Consider the following 18,695-nt stretch of genomic DNA (forward strand, 5'->3'; position numbering starts at 1 on the left):
GGTCTTCTTCTCGTTGGAATTTGTGAATATATTATCTCAGATGGAGGCTAAGGCTGTAAAAAAGGCTTCTTCACTTCTTTAATTCAGCGGTCAAAGCGAACTCGAAAATGGACAATTCGAGTTACGCGTGAATATCATATTAATCAGACCAGTTTTGTGTTGATCAATCGGAGAAGTTACTTCGAACATTGCGCCTACTTTCAGAGACACTCACTGTGGCCTCGCGTACGATGTTTGTGACCGCCTTTCAGGGACCGGTCATTATTTACCGCCTAGTGGTGGCGGGTGGAGGATTTTAAGGGGGATCACTTGACTTTTAGGAGAACAAAAGGGAGGATCAGTCGTAATTGAGAACCCAAAAGGGGGGATCGCTGGAAACTTTGGAAGGATTCAGAAGGGGGAACACTCAAATTGTCCTAGAAAATTAAGACATGGCGGGGGCGGGGGGTCGCGAAAGTCATCCAAAGTTATTGGGGGAATCACCTTAGTGAAGTAACATTCCAAGAGGGGAATCGGCTAAAAATCAAATCCTCCGCCCGTCCCCCGCTTCCCCCCCCCCCCCCCCCGGGCGATAAGTAATGACCGGTCCCTTAGTACAAAAGGCCTAGCGCCAAATTCACTGTTACAGTTCTTAATTTTCTGAACGATTGCTGTGCAATTAATGTGCGTTAAAGCAAGTACATAATTTCTGAACGAACCTTCGATATGAAGAAATAGAATTGTTGTCAACGAAATGTGGTATTAAGACGCCATTTTGCCCTTGTGATTTTTTTTTTACCAAAACAAACATAAAGTATCAAATTGCATTGACCGAAATAGACAAATATTTTAGAGATGCACATATACCAAAGTTTCTTTTAAGCTTGACATTGGCTGGTGAAAGATCATGGTCATTGCATAACCAACAATTTTTAAAGCACAAAATTGACAATGCATGACACATATTCCTGCATCGAGAATCGATTATCGTTCTCGGTCATTTTGTGCATCGTGCCTTTGACCTTGAGGCACCAATAAAGCACGATGATCGAAGGCACCATTTAATATATCAAACACGATAATGGCGCCATTTAAGTACGATGAAAGCACGATAAATGCGCCATTTAGTGAGGAAGAGAGAGAGGCACTAATTACCTTTAGAACAAAACGTACTTGTACGTGATTGTAACTCCGTAGTGGACCTACCGTCCATGAACGATAAAAGAAGGCTCGCCAAAAAAGCACTGATAAAATTCGTAGTGGTGGTTTGAACGTGAAATTTGATTTTCCAAACTAAGAACAAAACAATTTTTGTTTCCATCGATTCCTGGAATGAATTTGCTACTGCTGTTGAACAGCTTTGCATCGCTGAACCAAATAAAATATTGTTATAAAATATCGAAAACTTGTGCTGAAAGCAACTGACGACCAAGCATAAGTCTTCCATCACAGTAGCGATATTTTATAACAAAGCAAAACTTTAATATTATTATGTCCAGTGATGCAAAGCTGTTCGAAAGCCGCTGCATATTCATCCCAGGACAAGAGCGGCAGGGGTATTTTGCAGAACGCTGAATGTAGAATGCAGAGTGCAAAATGGCTCTGAACCTCGGGGGAACCCCGCATATGAAAGGGGTGGGATGCTCGGTGGAAATTTTGAATTAAACCCCTAAAGGAGACCGATTTGGGCGTGGCCCAAGTATTTTTGACCCCTAAGAGAGACCATGTTAAAACACAGACAACCCTAAACGGGACCTAGTATTATAATCATCAATCATAGGATTGATTATTTTACGGGAACTGGAAAACGCCTTGATTTTTTAAACATCAATAGATAAAGAATTCCAAAGGTTGGTACCAGTGTAACGGAGAGAAAGAACGCCGTATTGAGTGGTTAATGAACCTATTCAACAAACAGATATCATTCTGTGATTGACATGTATAATATGAATGAATGGAAGATACTGGATTAAAGTAATCAACAAAACAAGAAGGGTTAAACTATGGTACCACTGATAAATAAAACAGATCATTTCAAAGTGAATCATATCAGAGAATTTTAGGAGTCTGAGAGACTAATGCGATGGCATAGAATGTGATCTAGGGTCGGAAAAAGTCATTATTCTGACGGCTCGCTTTTGCAAAGTAGTTACTGGTTTTAGGTAGGTTGGTTATGCGAGACCCCAAACTTGAATACCATAAGTTGATAAGCGGTAAATTGGGGAATGGTAAAGCATAAGTATATATCAACATTAGTATAATACCTTAATGTGGAAAAGATACCTACAGTTCTCGATAGTTTTAAGCAGAGGTCATTAACATGATTCCTCCAAGTCAGTTGCCGTATTCCCTCGAATAATAGCCGTCCCTAGGTTAATTGCCTCCCCCTCTTTCAAAATACTGAGAGCTAGTCTATTAGATTTCATCCCTAACTCAACCACTGCATGGAGCTCTTGAATTAGGATTAGTTCAAGATCATTAAGGTTTTTACTCGAACAGTCAGCATCAAATAAGATCACTGGATCTCTGCAGCTACGATGGCTCGCGTTCTCTGGACACTCCTTCAGGCGAGGGAGTGCTTCATTTGCCTTGCATTGCGGTGTGCCTAGCGATTATATTATGCTAAAAGGTAACTGAAAATTGACTGCGTATGGGCGTTACTTAGACCATTCACTGCGCTACAACTTAGAGGCTGTTAAACAGATGAGCCAGGGCATCACTCACTAACTCCCCTTTTCTCTCTTTGGGGGTTTGGAGGGTATCGCGCTGTCGTCTAGGCAATAAAGACCCGGAGAACCCCAAAGAGAGTTGTTGCGTATTTATTCAGCCCGTAAAATACACACGACTGGTGCGTCAGATTAATTCGTATTATTTTTTTTATTGAGTTGCCTTTGCAGACGTGATTTATTGAATTGAACCTGTGCTGCATTTGCTTGTAAATGTGACCCTCCACAGGATTTTAATGCTAAAGGTGAAAGCACGCGCACGACACGCTTTCACTTTAAAACAAAAGAATTTATTTTAACACGCTTTAGCACGCTTGCAATCTTGCCTCATTAGCAATTTCTTTTGTTTCAGAGGACACGCTTGAGACAATTAAGCGTGGGCAAGTCGAACAAAAGAGCGTGTTAAAGTTTTCAAACAAAAGCTCCGTGCGAAAAAGCACAACACGCTTTCAGTGTGCGCTAAAGCACGCAAGGCGTGTTATCTATAAGCTAAATAAATTTCCTCTACAAAAAGGATCGGTAAATGATTATGAACTGCACCCTTCTTGGTAGCTATCGAGAAAGAAAAAGTTATACCTCAGCGATCGCAGCGATAGTATCTGATTGAGAAAACGTTGTCGCTTGAAAAGTATAAACAGTGAACGGTGTGACCTACTGGATTTATGGGTAGAACTGTATTAATATTAGCATTGCAAAATCAAAGTTCTTTCCAGATAATACGGCGTGTTTAGAGTACTAAAGTTCGATCCGAGAATTAAATCTCTGTCTGTCACACACTGAGAAAAGAGAAAAAGAACTAAATTAAAAGTAGTCCGCGTGAAATTCTTGAAGGCAATCATTTGTTCCATAAAGTTCGGTCATTGAATTAATTCATCGAGCTCGATCTAAAGGGGTGACGGTCAAGCTACTCGAAAGTGATGTCGTTTGAAGTTATGTCGTCCAAAACCTGATAATATGAGTTTTGCCGCGCAAAATTCAAAGAAAAGTCGCCCGCAATCCTCCCTCATTCTACAGTGTTTTTAGTTTACAGATTCTTGTTTTTTTCGTCCTGTGAAGAACGAGATATAGTACACGTTTACAGCGCTTGATTCGTCTTAGCATAGCCGCGTAACGAGATATCTTCACATAAATTATGATTGATAGCGCTTCGTTCGTCAGGGGCACCTGACGGCGATTTTCCTCCTAAATGCATCCTTCAGTCTTTTCGAAATTACAAGGGCTTCAGCATTATTTTCCCGAAACATTTAGCTTCCAATTGAAAGTTTTACGAAAGTGAGAATTTTATCGTATTTTCGGTTCCGAAAATTTTAGGATTCCTTAATTCTCTAAGAAAAATAGCTTAACTGGGGAATGAAATGGAAAAAATTAAGGTTCAGAAAATCGTAAGGAATTTATTAGATAACCTTCGAAAATTGTACATGCATGGAACGGTCATCTAGAAATGTTTAGCCTTCCTCAACCTATAGAAAATTGTAGGCAGTTTTTGTTTCTCCGATCTAATTACCTTCGTACGTCTCAGCATGGCTTAAAGAAATATATTAAACTAATTTATTCAACTTCATTTCTCTGTGCATTACTGCTAATAAATATTCCGGTGGCATAACTATAATTTTCAGGCGACATAACTTCAGTGCCTCGCATGCGATAGCAGGCCTCTTTGCGATTCCGATCAACAGCCGACAGTCGGAGGAATTGGTTTACACTGATCTCGCGTTAACTCCAGGCTAGACCACCATTAAGTCGTGATTTTCAAATGGCCACGGTTACGATCAAATTCCAAAACAGTCTTAATTGGTATATTTGATTCATTTCGACCAGTTATCAATGCTGATTAAATCCGCTGAAAACCCAAGCGATTTTTATCATCTTAATAGCGGTTTTAGTAATCAAGCGTGTTCAGCGCGTCTTACCCAAATTGCACGCTAACCGTGCTATAATTCGCACACTTACCGTGACATATGACACGCTACAATAAAACAAAAGGTCTAGCGTGTTAAATTTGCCAAAACAAAGGCAAGTGTGTCCGTCTTTGTTTTTTCAATTTAATATGCGCATATCCGTGATCTAGGGCACGCTAAGCGTGTCGTGCAAGCGTGTCGTGCGCGTGCTTTCACCTTTAGCATCAAATTCCTGTGGAGGGTCACAAATTGTTAGATGCACAAGCAACTCAAAGGTCTTTTTTCTAACTTTTGCTGTATAATCAATACATTAATTATGATGGAATCAACAAGTGTGTGACTATGTGATAAACAAGTCAGTGTGCAATACCATAACACTTAAACTTTTCTAGAGTGTGGTATTATTGACAGTGTCTCCAAACCTGAGCTGTTTTACTGGAAGCTTTGTCTTGTCAAGACCGCTGTCTTCACGCCAAACATTGTCATTCGCATCACAATTACAGCCATAACTGGGGTCTGCACATGAGTTGTTCATTCCGCATGCGCACTTACCACTTCCAGGTGATGCCCCGCCCCAGTAAGTCATCTTAGTAGAATCACGTGACACCCACCAAGCATATCCGCCCTCTCTGAATAGCATGGAGTGATAACACTCATAATTATTTGATAGATTGCTCGCAGTGTGAAGAGACAGTGGTGAGACTAGCCAGCTGAGATGGACTCGCGCCAGTGTAGTGAATGTCACGTGAGTAGTTCCCAGAGGGTTTAATCCTATCACAAGTGTTCGGTTCTCACTGTCGTGACTGATGACTATCACGCCAACACTAGTCTTGTCTGTCATGTTACAGTACACTGAGAATGGCTCCAGAGCTCCCTCGCCATCTGGATCAATGCTGTAACTTCCACTTGCTGCTTCAAGGTCGCCCTTCTTTAAGAGTGGTTGTCAGAGAAAACCGGGCAAAATGTTAAAAATGTCAACGGAAGGGGGTCAACAGAATAAGTTCATACTAACATCATAGATAGGTCTGGTGGAGTAATGGACAAATATACCAAACATAGGTTCTTCACTGCTCTTGTATTAGAGATACGAGCATCACTTTTTTCGACCCCCTCGGACGCCATTTTTATAAGTAAATTTTAACCATTTTCCGAAACTCACAGAACCTTCCAAATTTAACGAGCGAAGTTTATTTTTTGTATGCGATACAACACATTACAGAACTACTTTCTAAAACCATAAGATTTGTTAAGTATCCACGGACAAGACTAAAATTTTCTTATTTTATCTGACCTAAACTCAGTGTCTGCAAACGAGCAAAAAATCGGGCATTTTTGAATTGATCTACAGCACACAACTAAAACGACAGAACAACTCTGACAGCCAAATTGCAGTCTACTATCATCCATGTAACCAAAACACTAATAATCATTTTGGGCCATTGAAACAGGAAGAAATTAGAAAACTCACATTTGTTATAGTTTCCAAGCTTTTTCTTGCAAACAGGCCGATCCCTTCGTGTTTGTTTTAAGTCCTCTTCGTCAATTTTCCATCATATTTCGCTGTAAAGTATGTTCAGCAGGTGGAGAACATATCAAAAAGCTCGAAATACTGCCTAGGTTACATTTTGAAAGGGCAAACAGTGCTGAACGATAGGATGAAAGTAGAAAATAACAAAGCGACGCCATCTTGAAAATTCATCACTCAGGAGGGACTGGCACTAGTAGCTGCCTTGTCCACAAGTGATGAATTACCAAACAGATAAAAAACAAAAACAAACAAACCGGCTTATCAGCGACCTATTACAGTCCTATTTCGTCTTCAATTACTACTTTTAGTTAAATTTTTCTCGTTTTTTTTTTCGGCGGAATGATGGGGTGTGGTGAACAGGTGACCAATTGGCATTACTTTATTCAGTCTTCATTTGCTCTTCATTCACTTCATTTTGAGTTATCCCATATGTCTTAGCGTTTCTTTGGACTCTTTTTTGTATCATTTATTTTTGCGTCAGTCTTCAATCACCGTCCATGTCCGAGGGTCCACTCATCTCCTGTTCATGATTTCATGATGCACAGTTTCATAGTCCCGAAGGCTTCGCCCAAAGGGTACCTCTTTCAAGCATCAGGTGTATCAAAGGGTAGCTAGGAAATCACAAGTTGAAGTATGTGAAAGGAGAGGAAAATCTTTCATTAAGTATTTTATAGAACCTATTATTAAAATTCTTCGAAGAAACCTGCCTTATGGCAATATCATTTACATGTTAAGGTTACTCGAAAATGACCGGAAGACCTCCTTTCTTACCGATTTATTCTCACGAAGCAGATATAAAGGGTACAACTTTTTAATGGAAGATACACGAAAGGGGTACCTTTTGTCAAAAATAGTATATTTAACGGTAAGGGACTGGACCTCAGGGCGAAGCCTCTCCGAAAAAAGCTTTATTGAGTAGCCTCCCACCCCTCCCCCCCTCCCCCTTCTCCCTAGAGCTTCCCTGAAGTTGCTCGCCAACTTTTTCGCAACTTGTAGTATTTCGAGCAACATTTTTCGTTTCAAGCAACTTTTTACGTAATTTCTGAGCATTTTTTCTTACTAGTTTTCTTCCTATTCTGAGATATCTGAGCAGCTTTTAGTGCTTAAATTGGCCTTGCTTCCAAATTGCACAGTGTTTTAGTAGACAATTTATGAATTTCCTATGAAAAGGGGGCCAGATCCTCACTCCTTGGGGGCAGATGATGGGCGCAAGATGCAGCCGGGCTGCTAGGTCAGAGGTTTTTTTGAACAAAATTCGAAATGGCGGACGTCGATTCACACTTGACTGACACGAGTGTCTAAGGTGAAGAAGGTCATCCAACAATTTTAAAGGCTCATACTAGAATTTTTACAATTATTAATATTAATATTGATGTGTAGTCTTTACTCATACATTTTTTTTTAAATTGTGGTTTACGGGCTTCTGATGTCGGACAGAGTTATCTAGCAGTTTAATTACGCTGCAAAATTCCACAAAATTACTTTTTTATACTCTACCAGGAGCCATATATATATATATATATATATACATATATATATATATATATATATATATATATATATATATATATATATATATATATATATATATATATATACAAGTCGGGGTAGTAGACCGTAACTGGATACTTTTTCCAGGGATGGGGCTGACCTCATCGAAATATGTATCATAGCCATTAAATGTACAATATTCAGCACATTTTGTGCCATCTTGTGTGAATCGCGCGCGCATTTTTTGCAACAGCGCCGTGGAAAGGATTAACAAACGAAATGGCGTTGGAAATTATCTCCGTAGCAGATGAATAAATTCCGTTTCTGTCATCAGTGCCTCCTCTGAAGTTAAGGCAAGACCTTAACAATTACTCTAAATGTGAGGACTGTGAACATGGATTCTGCTTGTGTTAAACGCCGTATTGAGAGTGTTTTTGACAAATCAAGTGACGAAGAGATGTAGAAGATGTCAAAACTCGAGTTAACACTCAGACCCCTTTTAAAAATTTTTGAACTGCCAAAAACTTGCATGGATCCGCCTTTTCTTTACATGCGATCCGCAAAACCGTAAAGTTTTTGAGCTGCAAACAGTATTGCAATCTATGGAGAATTTGCACGTTCCCTCTAAACGGGTTGCACAGGTAAAAAATTCGCCCGGACCCGGGGCGTTTAGCTTGTGTGGACCGTGCAAAGAGCATACTGAAAAAGAAGTGGGCAGGAAAAACAATGAGGGGAAGGGGTACGGAGTGAGAGCCGTAGGAACCCCTGTAATGGTACTTTTTAACAAAAGCTCCTTCCGAATCCTTCCGTTTAACCAGATCTGGAATGGTTTATTTTGACAGCTCTTGTCAACAGTCTATTACCTTATGGAAATGCGAAGTGATAGCGATGAGATCATCGGTTAAAAGGCTTACTTTCAAACCCGGGGGGGGAACTCCGCATATGAAAGGGGTGGGAATGCTCGTCGGAAATTTTGAATAAACCCCTAAAGGAGACCGATCTGGGCGTGGCCCAAGCTTTTTTTGATCCCTAAAAGAGACCATGTTGAAACACAGACAAATGAGAAAACTTGGATGATATGAATGGAGTAAATAAAACGAATTAAAGATATACATATCAAATATATATTTTTATATTTTTTCGCGTGCTACCCTGAACGAGACCGTCACGGCTAAATATGATGGCGTTTTGCCCAGAACACCCTAAAAGAGACCAAAATCCGAAATTTATACCCCTAAGCGAGACGACGAGCATCTCCACCACTTTCATATGCGGAATCCCCCCCGGGCTTTCAAAAATTACTTCGTCCGCTCTCTTGGCCGCTCCGCACGCTGATTCAACTGTCTATTTTAGGTGATAGAGATTATTGCAAATTTTACAGCAAGCAAAATCTACTGCCCGTAGTTAGCCCGCACGCTTAGAAACTCGCGAGGATGATATATAGCAAGTCTAGCTAGCTCCCATGAGAGCGAAGTTAAGTGATTCATAAAGAGACAAAATAGATCTTTAATATTATCTACATTCACGGGACACCTCGAAATGAGGAGGGAATGAAGCAATTAACCAGCTGCGATCAAGCGTTCTTCTTGTTTTTTCCTTTGAAAGAAAAACAAGCTAAATTCAACTAAAAGAAGAAACTGAAGAAGAAATAAGACTGGGGTAGGTCGCTGATAAGCTGGTTTGTTTGTTTTTTGTTTTTTATCTTACTGGTAGTTACAGGAGCCCATGGACTCCTGGTAATACTTCGTAATAGGACCTAACAGCCAACGTTCGATAAAGGAACTTCTTACATGAATCCGAGGCTTTCTGGTTACATTTCTGTATTAGGTTTCGTAGTCTATGTGCTCAAGTCTCTTTTGGGAATTACGAGACAATTGAGTCGTGAAAAATTTGCAATTTTTGTCCTTAGGTTAGATATCGAACGCAGCTACTAGTGCCAGTACCCCCTGAGTGCTGAATTTTCAAGATGGCGTCGCTTTGTTATTTTCTAGTTTCATCCTATCGTTCAGCACTTTTTGCCCTTTGAAAATGTACCCTAGCAGGTATTTCGAGCTTTTTGATATGTTCTCCACCTGCTGAACATACTTTACAGCGAAATATGATGGAAAATTCACGAAGAGGACTTAAAACAAACACGAAGGGATCGGCCTGTTTGCAAGAAAAAGCTTGGAAACTATAACAAATGTGAGTTTTCTAATTTCTTCCTGTTTCAACGGCCCAAAATGATTATTAGTGTTTTGGTTACATGGATGATAGTAGACTACGATTTGGCTGTCAGAGTTGTTCTGTCGTTTTAGTTGTGTGCTGTAGATCAATTCAAAAATGCCCGATTTTTTGCTCGTTTGCAGACACTGAGTTTAGGTCAGATAAAATAAGAAAATTTTAGTCTTGTCCGTGGATACTTAACAAATCTTATGGTTTTAGAAAGTAGTTCTGTAATGTGTTGTATCGCATACAAAAAATAAACTTCGCTCGTTAAATTTGGAGGGTTCTGTGAGTTTCGGAAAATGGTTAAAATTTACTTATAAAAATGGCGTCCGAGGGGGTCGAAAAAAGTGATGCTCGTATCTCTAATACAAGAGCAGTGAAGAACGTATGTTTGGTATATTTGTCCATTACTACACCAGACCTATCTATGATGTTAGTATGAACTTATTCTGTCGACCCCCTTCCGTTGACATTTTTAACATTTTGCCCGGTTTTCTCTGACAACCACTCTTAAATCGCTGCATGATGACGCAGCTGCAATAAGAATTATGGTTCCCAATTATTACTTTAATTCGTTATTCCAGTCGTTAATATATATAACCTATTTTCAGACTTCTAATTTTCACAAGATACGAGTGCTTCATTATTCATTGCAACATGTCCTGTACTCCGCATAAGAATTGTACGCGCTGCAGCGTCAACACTGGAAATGAGTCGACTGCAAGTGCAAGTGGATTATGGGTAGCAAGGGAAAGAGCAGAGCTGAGAGTACTTGCCTCCAATGTGGCCCAGGAATTTGATCCATGAATCCCAGTGCACATGTCAAATGCAATCTTATTCTCTAAAAGTGAATTATTTGTTCAGGTCCTTCTCCTGCGAGAACAAAACCCTCTTGGAACTATTTAGGCTTTACCTTTTTCGCATTTTTTCTCCAGTCCATGGTGGTTTACAAGAGCAGGCAAAACTGGCTTTTCTTTTATGAAAAGAGCAGTAGCCTCCATTTAGGCATTCGGTAATCGGACAACCAAATCCCATCGCGTTACATGATCACGACTGAAATAAGGCTGCACAATGGAGTGTGATCGGTATAACAAAAAGAAACTGTTTAGTTAACAAGATGATCAATGTAGTAAATTTCGTGAGCAAGGAGTAAATAATTAATGGTGAATTGCTTGCCTTGATATCGTTATTGTAATGCATGATAATACAAATCTGGGTTTTGGTTTTTCGTAGAATGCAAAAATAAAAATAAAAATAACAACAACAACAAATAAACAAGAAAAAATAAAACGTACAAAATAGTAGAATAGTTAATTCTGCTTTGAAAAACAGAGTGCACTCATGTTAATAAAACTAAGCAATTAATTATACTGGTTGGTTTCCCAAGAACAGGTGGATTAAAAGCAATATTACTATGCGGTCGCGCGGTTTACTTAGGTCCCCCGAACGCATTTTCCCGTTACAGGTTTTTATTCATTGTTTTCAAGTCTAAAAACAGTAAAAAAAAGTTCTAACGGGACCGGCGGCTATACGAGTATGTTGCTGACTCCACCCTTTGAAAAATTCTCAGAACGCTTTAATTAAAATCCGTTAAGTTTGTAATTTCCCCCGGCCATCAAGTGCCTATTAATTAAAATAAAAAGACAATTTTTTGTCAGATTCACCTAATACCTTAATGAAAAACCGCTAAATTTGTAAATGTTTCAATCTTTGCAAGTTCATCGCGAAATCGTTTATTTTGTACATTTGATTTCAATTCTGAACATAAATGACTTATAGTCCCGGCAAGCAAACGTTAATAACCTTTCTTACGTTAAGAAGCATTGTGAAAGTAGTGCCTGGTTCATCAGTGAGCTTAGAGTCATCGGTGATTGGAGAGAACTTGTGCTTGTTCAGTTCTCAATTTCCTTTATTGCTCTTAAATTAAAGTTAGTAAAGGTACACCATGAGCGACTCATGCATGCCTGGCTGCAGGTCATCAAACTAGAAGAACCAACTGTTTTAATTGTTTGGTCTGTTGAACGCTTATTCTCTTTAACAATGAAAAAAGCAGATTTGAAGTGTTCTTCGGTTGCAAAAACTATAGAGGTAATACTAAACAAAATCTGAGTAAAAAGTGAGTAAATCATTTTCTCCGGCTCTTCTAGGTATATCTTCCTGGGCGTCAGGTATTCATCTGCGGAGTGTGGGTGTTAGGATGCTTTAAATTATGGCGTTTTCTAAATTGAGGTTTATGATCAGCAATTAGCATTGGTTCTTAGCTCTTATTAACCGAGCAGGAGGTTTGCATGGGAGAATCTTGATCGAGGTCGCCAATACAGACCGAACGCAGTGAGGTCTGTACCGGCGACCGAGGTCAAGATTCTCCCATACAGACCGACCAAGCTCGGTTAATAAGATGTTTATTATATGGCCAAACAAGAAAGCAAGGGAACAAAAACGTAGATAATTTTATTTGCTTCCCTGCGCGGGCTCATGCAATTAGCTGGCTTTCTTCTGTCACTGGTCTCCAGTCCAAACGGGACAAAAAATAGCTGTTCAAAGTTCATGCAGCTTTGTACAAACTTCGTCAATGAATGAAGACAAAATTTTTCACACAGGCTCGATGAAAAAGCTTGTGGTTGAAATAACAATTTATGAAAAGTGACCAAAAGTGCAACTGCAATGTAAGTAATGCCTGTTTGTGCCTCGATCGCTCAGCGGTCAGTTCTCATTCAGCCTTGCGATTTTCGACTGATCACCACAGAAAACGTTGATGTTAAATGTGTAGCCTTCGAAATTGTCAATATGCGCTCCGGCAAAAAAAGCCTGAGGCCGGATTTGTTGGACTGTGAAGACATTTTGCTGTGTTGTAGTGGAGGTACTGACTTAGTTTTCTTGGGACTGAGCGGATGTACCTGGCTCACGATTCAGGATAGCAGACATTTCTCGCTGTCACTTCAGAGATGCTGAATGCAAAGTAGCTGTCGAGGCTTTTCAAATTGTTGTGCCCGATTAGCTGTGCAACGAAGTTTGGCTGAACGTCTGCTTCGAGAAGTCGTCCAACACTGGTCTTTGTGACGGAGAGATTAGAAACCTTCTTCTTGTATGTGTCATCGAGTTTGGCTGCAGCAAACGCTTCTTTGTACTCGGCTCGAGTAGTAAAGGTGGTCACTTCGGGTATCAAAGGATGCCGTCGCCGCTATTGTTTTAAGGCTATTGTTCTAAGTTGTCAATCAAATTAAAAATTGAAGATGGCGCTCGGAGAGCGCTCGGAGAGGACTTGGAACTTAGTTACTTATGAATATGTAAAGGTGAATTTATATATGTGGATGACAGTCACGACTTACAATTGTGGGACAGAATGTCTGTCCCCTGCGCATGCGTAGTACTGAATCTTATGTAAAAACGTTCTAAAACGTTGTTGTTAAATGTGCAAGAAGAGAACGGGGGTATAGCTCAATCGGTAGAGCGCTCGCTTTGCAAGCGAGAGGTTCAGAGATCGAAACTCTGTGCTTCCAAAAAGAAAAATTTTTTTATCGACTCTACCAGGACTTGAACCTGGAATCTCCTGACCCGTAGTCAGGCTTGTCTCTTTGTTGTCTCCTCATTTCTTTTCTTTTGAGGGTTCGTATATATTTTTTGAATGAGAGAATGTGAGCTTCTTTAAGATTTAAGACAGCCTTCAGATGTTTTACTTCAGCCTGACAACCAAACCAAGCATCGCCGAGCTCCTTATCTGTAGACATGTTTAAAGTGTGTGCATTAGAGAAATGAGAACGAGAGATATATGAGCGTGGTTTCGTATGCTAATTCACGCGCGCTTCAAAATTTGCATGAAAACTCGCTGAGTCAGCTAAAATAATGTTGCCCCTAGGTCTTAGAAAAAGAGAAGACCTGAAAGAGAGAAAGAGAGAGAATCGAACCCGTAAGCTTTAACGTAATGAAAATTTACCTGTCGTCGGTACTAACGCTTAACGCACTGCGCTAAGCCTGTTCCCGACGAAAGTTTACTACAAAATAAACTAGTCTTTCTCATTATTGGTCATTGACTTTAAATCATGTGGTGGTTTCTAAAAAAACCGTTTGTGGATTCGTCAAAAGACGAATTAGTAGGATCTGTTTTTCCTACTTAGAAATTGAGAATAGTACGCGAAGTTAAATGGGTAAGCTGAAATTATTTGCCATTTCTCGCCTGGTACTTTCTCATAATAATACACAGCGATGTGTTTGGCAGGAAATCCTTCCGGATCTGTACCAATTTGCCGGTTTAGTTTAAACACGAACAAATAAAAGCGTCCATGATATTCGTTCCAGCCCTCGTGTATTACGGAGACGTCTTCGTGATGTTCCCAGGTGAGTTCGGAGACGGCCTTTAACAAATCGACTAAATCGATTTGTGACTCAAACTTAGAGGCTCTCAAATGTTCGTTCTTTGAAACATGCCTCTCGTTAATATGGTCTGCTTGTTCTTGTGTTAGGAAAGTTCCCTCGGTTTCAAAAGGCGAAGCCATCGTTGAAAATAAAATTTTTTCTGGTTCATCTTAAAACAGATTACAAAACAAAAGAGTCCTACTTGAAAAAGAGCGAAAAGGGTAATTGTTTCTGTCGGCCGCCGTTAAACTTAAAAGAGCAGCGAACTTTTTTGCCGCTAAAGTTTAAAAACTTGAAAGAACAAGAAAAGTTAATTGGTTTTTGCCGCTTCCCATTTGTTGTCCCCCGCGCCAATGAGCGTGAATCTCGCATGAATAGCATAAAGGAAGGGTGAATTTGGGAAAGTCATTTTGCTCTGCTCATCACAGTGTCAAGATATCCGATTGCTCAAGATGAAGACATTATATCAGCTCGCCTTTGACGCAGTGCCAAACAAGGGTTTAATGGCAGAGACGTTTCTTGTTCCTTGGCATCCAGTTGCCCAACAACTTCAAGCTCAGCAATACATTGAAGACAGAAATAAGTACAGAGAACAACATCGCGTCAATTTCAGGTTTGTCTACGCAGATTTGTGTTTTATCGAAGCCTTGTTTTCAAACTCAAAAATTTACCCAAGCAATGTTGCGTTTTTAAATCGATTGTGGAAACAAATCGATGATTTACTTTAGTTCATGTTGTGTTTTTAGACCGATTCTGGAATCCCTGTTTTGGATTAGAGATTGCACATGGTTAAGTGTGAAGACCAAATGTTGTATGATTGAACTGTAAAACGTGTTTTTAAACGCGCTTGTTGAATGTTTTATTTTTAGAAATTGTTTGAATCAGTTGAAACTTCGAAGATGGAACATGTATTGCCATAAAACAGAATGGATTCCCGTGAATGCGAAGATACCCATGTGTTCCCAATGTAAAAGAATTAAAACAACGCAGTTAACACTAGACGGTTTACGTTTAAAAAAGCAACAGAAATTTCTTGATAAAAATGAAGAGGCGCGTTTAATTCGACGTTTTTACTATACGCCAATTCGTAGACGCTTAGAATTTATGTAAGTTTTGTTTTTATTTTCTTTAGAAAATGTTTGAGGCAGATTAAGAGACGTCGCTGCTGTAGCTCAGTACAGTGGCTTTCCTTTAATCAAGAACACTGTTCTCAATGTATTCGAATTTGTATTGAGGGTTTGAGCGTGGAGGGTCAAATGAGATATAATCGTTATGAAGCCTTTGATTTTCAAAGTGAGCGAAGAAAACTTTTTAAGTTATATAGACACACTAGCGCTTTACGTAGACGCAGAAATCTTGAACAGAGAATAATGAATTCTTTGGGTTTCTTTTAGAAAAGTGATGCAAGATATCCGTTTTTCACCGCTAAATCCTTTTACAGAGTGGATTGAAATCAATAGGCAGACCACTGGTTTTCGTATCACAATTTTAAATACAACGATCGATGATTTAAAGCTTTTTGACAATCCTTTTTTTCCTAGTATTGAAACAATGATCGAACGTTTTGAGCGAACCTCGCTCACCTAAGATTAGAATTTCCCTGGTTCTTTCGAGATTATCAAGATGACTTTGTTGGACCAGATTCATTAGGAATCTGATATGTTCCAGTTTGTAAATACGAAAAAAGTGCTTTGAAAAGGACTTTAGCCGACTAGCGGTTAAAATACGTTCCTCTCATTGCATTTACTAAGAAAGTTATTGCACCGTTTTACCGAAGGGAGGTAAAATGTAAATAAAAGTTAAGTTTGCGTGTAATTTACTTGTGTCTTTGGGAAAAAAGAAATAAACTGAGATCTGTCAAATGAACGCTCAGGCTGGGGAGGGAATTTTCTTAACACTGAATGAACTGAGATTTGTCAAATGAACGCTCAAGGAAAAAAGAACAAAGAGTATAGCTGACTCAGCCAAAATTAATTAGAAAAACGAACAAAGGGTATAGCTGACTCAGCCAAAAATTAATTAGAAAAAACGAACAAAGAATTATTATAGAAGGGATCAGTTAAAAATAAATTAGAAAAAGAACAAAGAGTATAACTGACTAAGTTAAAATAGGTCATTAGGCAATCTTGGACAACCTTGAACGTTTTTTGTTTAGGATAACTTAATGACATTCAAAGCGCGTACTCCACAGCTAATTTAACTCATTCGCGTCTCTGAAAGCGTCATTCAGTTTTTACTGTCTTACTGTGTGGAGCTTTTTGCAAAACTATTTTTTGAAAACGATGGATCCGTATATTCATGCTCTTATGAACGATGGGCTCGATTCCTTGTTGGAGGAAATACCTGACTGGACGACTAGTCAAGGTGAAGAATTAATGGACTCGGAGGATGAAAGCGATTTGCTAATCGCGGCGCGCCGAGCAGACCAGCAAGGAGGGAATCCCTTGTTTTCTGTGAACATGGAGCGAGTGAGAGCTCCGCGTTCTTTTCACCGTGGTGTGGCAATTCAAATGCAAGTCCGATTTTCTCTGCAGCAGTTACGTCAGCCGAATGGGGAATATCAAGGAGAAGCGGTGGCGGAAGCCTTCCACCAAGGTTTGATTAATTTCATCCGCGATCCTCGCAATGGTATTGTCAATCCTCAGGATTATTCCATGTCCATGGCTATTCACCACAGTACAGGGACACATACGTGGACCAGCTGTCCGAGGGTTCCGCTTAGTGAGTGGATTCAGGGATCCCCACTTACTCGACAATGGCTAGAAAGACTGGCTAAACAGCTCAACTCAGCGGAAAGTTTTGATGCCGCGAGCGGTGATTTTTACGCTGAACTGTCTTTTTTTAAGACTCAGCAACGTGGTGGAAGACCTGCGAAAAACAAGACTGGCAACAAGTCCTTTGAGCAGTTACTCAAAAAGAAATCCGTGATTACCATTAAGAACAAAGATGACCTGTGTTTTTCCCGAGCCTTGGTTTCCGCCAAAGCCTTTGTGGACCAAGACCCTCAGTATCAAACGATTTTTAAAGGACAAGGACTGCAGGGTCATCTTGCGTACAAACTGCATCAAGAAACCGGGGTTCCTGGGGAATGTGCGGGTTGCCAGAAATACAGCGAATGCAAGACCATCTTGGTCCTCAAGGGTACCAGATTAAAATCTATGAAGGAGTCTGTGGTGCGCTATAGTATTGTGACCCGTCGTTTGATTTTGCGCCTAAAAAACTGTGTCTGCTGAAAGTGCAACAGCATTTTCACGGTTTACGAAGTGTGCCAGCCCTCGTAAACAAGACCTATTACTGTCACCGATGTAACAAAGGTTACAATCAGGAGAATGCAGAGCACCATAATTGTTCTCGTCAAAACTGTGACATGTGTCGAAGAAAAAACGGTAAATGCACTGATTATCAAGAAAGAAAGCCTGCCCATGTCTACTGCAATGATTGCGGTCGGTCCTTTTACGGTCAAAACTGTTTTACCGCTCACAAGAAAAGCGTATGTCGTTTGTTCAAAAAGTGCCCGGAGTGTTGTAAAGTGTACAAGTATTCCAAGAAAAAGAAGCATGTGTGCGGAGAATATCGTTGCCCCAACTGTCGAAACAAAGTATTGCCAAACCATCAGTGTTACATTCAACCCCTTGAAATAGATTACAGCAAGCTTCTTGACCAAGCAGACGAATTTAGCGAGGAAGACCGTACGATTCTCGAAGATCTGGCCGAAGTTGAAACATTGGAAAAAAGTAAAGAAGAAGAGGACGAGAAACCGCCACCGCTGGTGTGCTGCATTGACTTTGAATGTGGGTTGGATGAAAATCGTGATTTTGAGGATGTTCGTGTGGGGTGGCAATATGTCAATGTGAAAGGTAGCTACCGCGAAGCAGGAAAGGCATCGGATATGTTGGAGGATGTGATGGCAAAAACGGTGACCGCAGAAATGAAACAACGGCAGGTGTTTCTGTTTGCTCACAATATGCGAGGGTTTGATTCGTCGTTTATTTTGCAATTGTTGTATGATAAGGGCTACAAAGTGGAAAAGGTCTTGAGTATGGGGGCGAAATTTTTATCGTTTCAGTGTGGTAATGTCATTTTTCGGGATTCCCTTAATTTTTTTAACATGCCTTTGGAACGGTTGCCGGCGACGTTTAATTTGAAGGAAGCGCATAAGGGTTTCTTTCCTTATTCGTACATTTCTGAAGACAAGATCAGTTACATTGGTGTGTACCCAAAAGCGGAAGAATACCATCCTGAACGTATGAGCGAAAAACGAAGAAAGGAATTCATGACTTGGCACAAAGAAAAAGTGGACAGTGGTGCCATCTTTGATTGTCAAAAAGAACTATCTGCGTACCTGAAAAGTGATGTCAAAGTGTTAACGGAATCCATGGAAAAATTTGCTAGCGAAATGTTAGAGTTGACAGGCATAGACCCTACTGTGGAATGTGTGACCATTGCGAGTACTGCGTTTAAAGTATTCCAGAAAAAGTTTTTGGAACCCTACACGATTGCCTTGGAACCCCT

The 18,695-nt window shown here is 40.0% G+C and overlaps 1 protein-coding gene and 1 non-coding gene across 3 annotated transcripts; both read left to right on the forward strand.

Moving 5' to 3' along the window:
* Positions 1–13,257: 13,257 nt before the first annotated feature.
* Positions 13,258–13,330, forward strand: Trnaa-ugc (transfer RNA alanine (anticodon UGC)). Its single transcript has one exon. It is a non-coding gene; the product is annotated as a tRNA-Ala (tRNA).
* Positions 13,331–14,293: 963 nt separating this feature from the next.
* On the forward strand, positions 14,294–17,432 carry LOC140927773 (uncharacterized). 2 transcript variants are annotated; one of them, XM_073377454.1, is made up of 2 exons: positions 14,294–14,796; positions 15,316–17,432. In XM_073377454.1, the coding sequence occupies exon 2, from the start codon at positions 16,466–16,468 to the stop codon at positions 17,414–17,416; it is 951 nt and encodes a 316-aa protein (XP_073233555.1). In that variant the 5' UTR covers positions 14,294–14,796; positions 15,316–16,465; the 3' UTR covers positions 17,417–17,432. The 2 variants fall into 2 exon arrangements, with proteins under 2 accessions (XP_073233555.1, XP_073233556.1); XM_073377455.1 differs by having other exon boundaries at positions 15,578–17,432.
* Positions 17,433–18,695: the final 1,263 nt, after the last annotated feature.

This window comes from Porites lutea, chromosome 2, assembly GCF_958299795.1.
Source record: "Porites lutea chromosome 2, jaPorLute2.1, whole genome shotgun sequence".
In the NCBI taxonomy this organism is placed as follows: Eukaryota; Metazoa; Cnidaria; class Anthozoa; order Scleractinia; family Poritidae; genus Porites; species Porites lutea.

Excerpts from the sequence above, each read along its gene's own strand:
- LOC140927773 (XM_073377454.1), top strand. The coding sequence starts at position 16,466 with ATGGATCCGTATATTCATGCTCTTATGAACGATGGGCTCGATTCCTTG.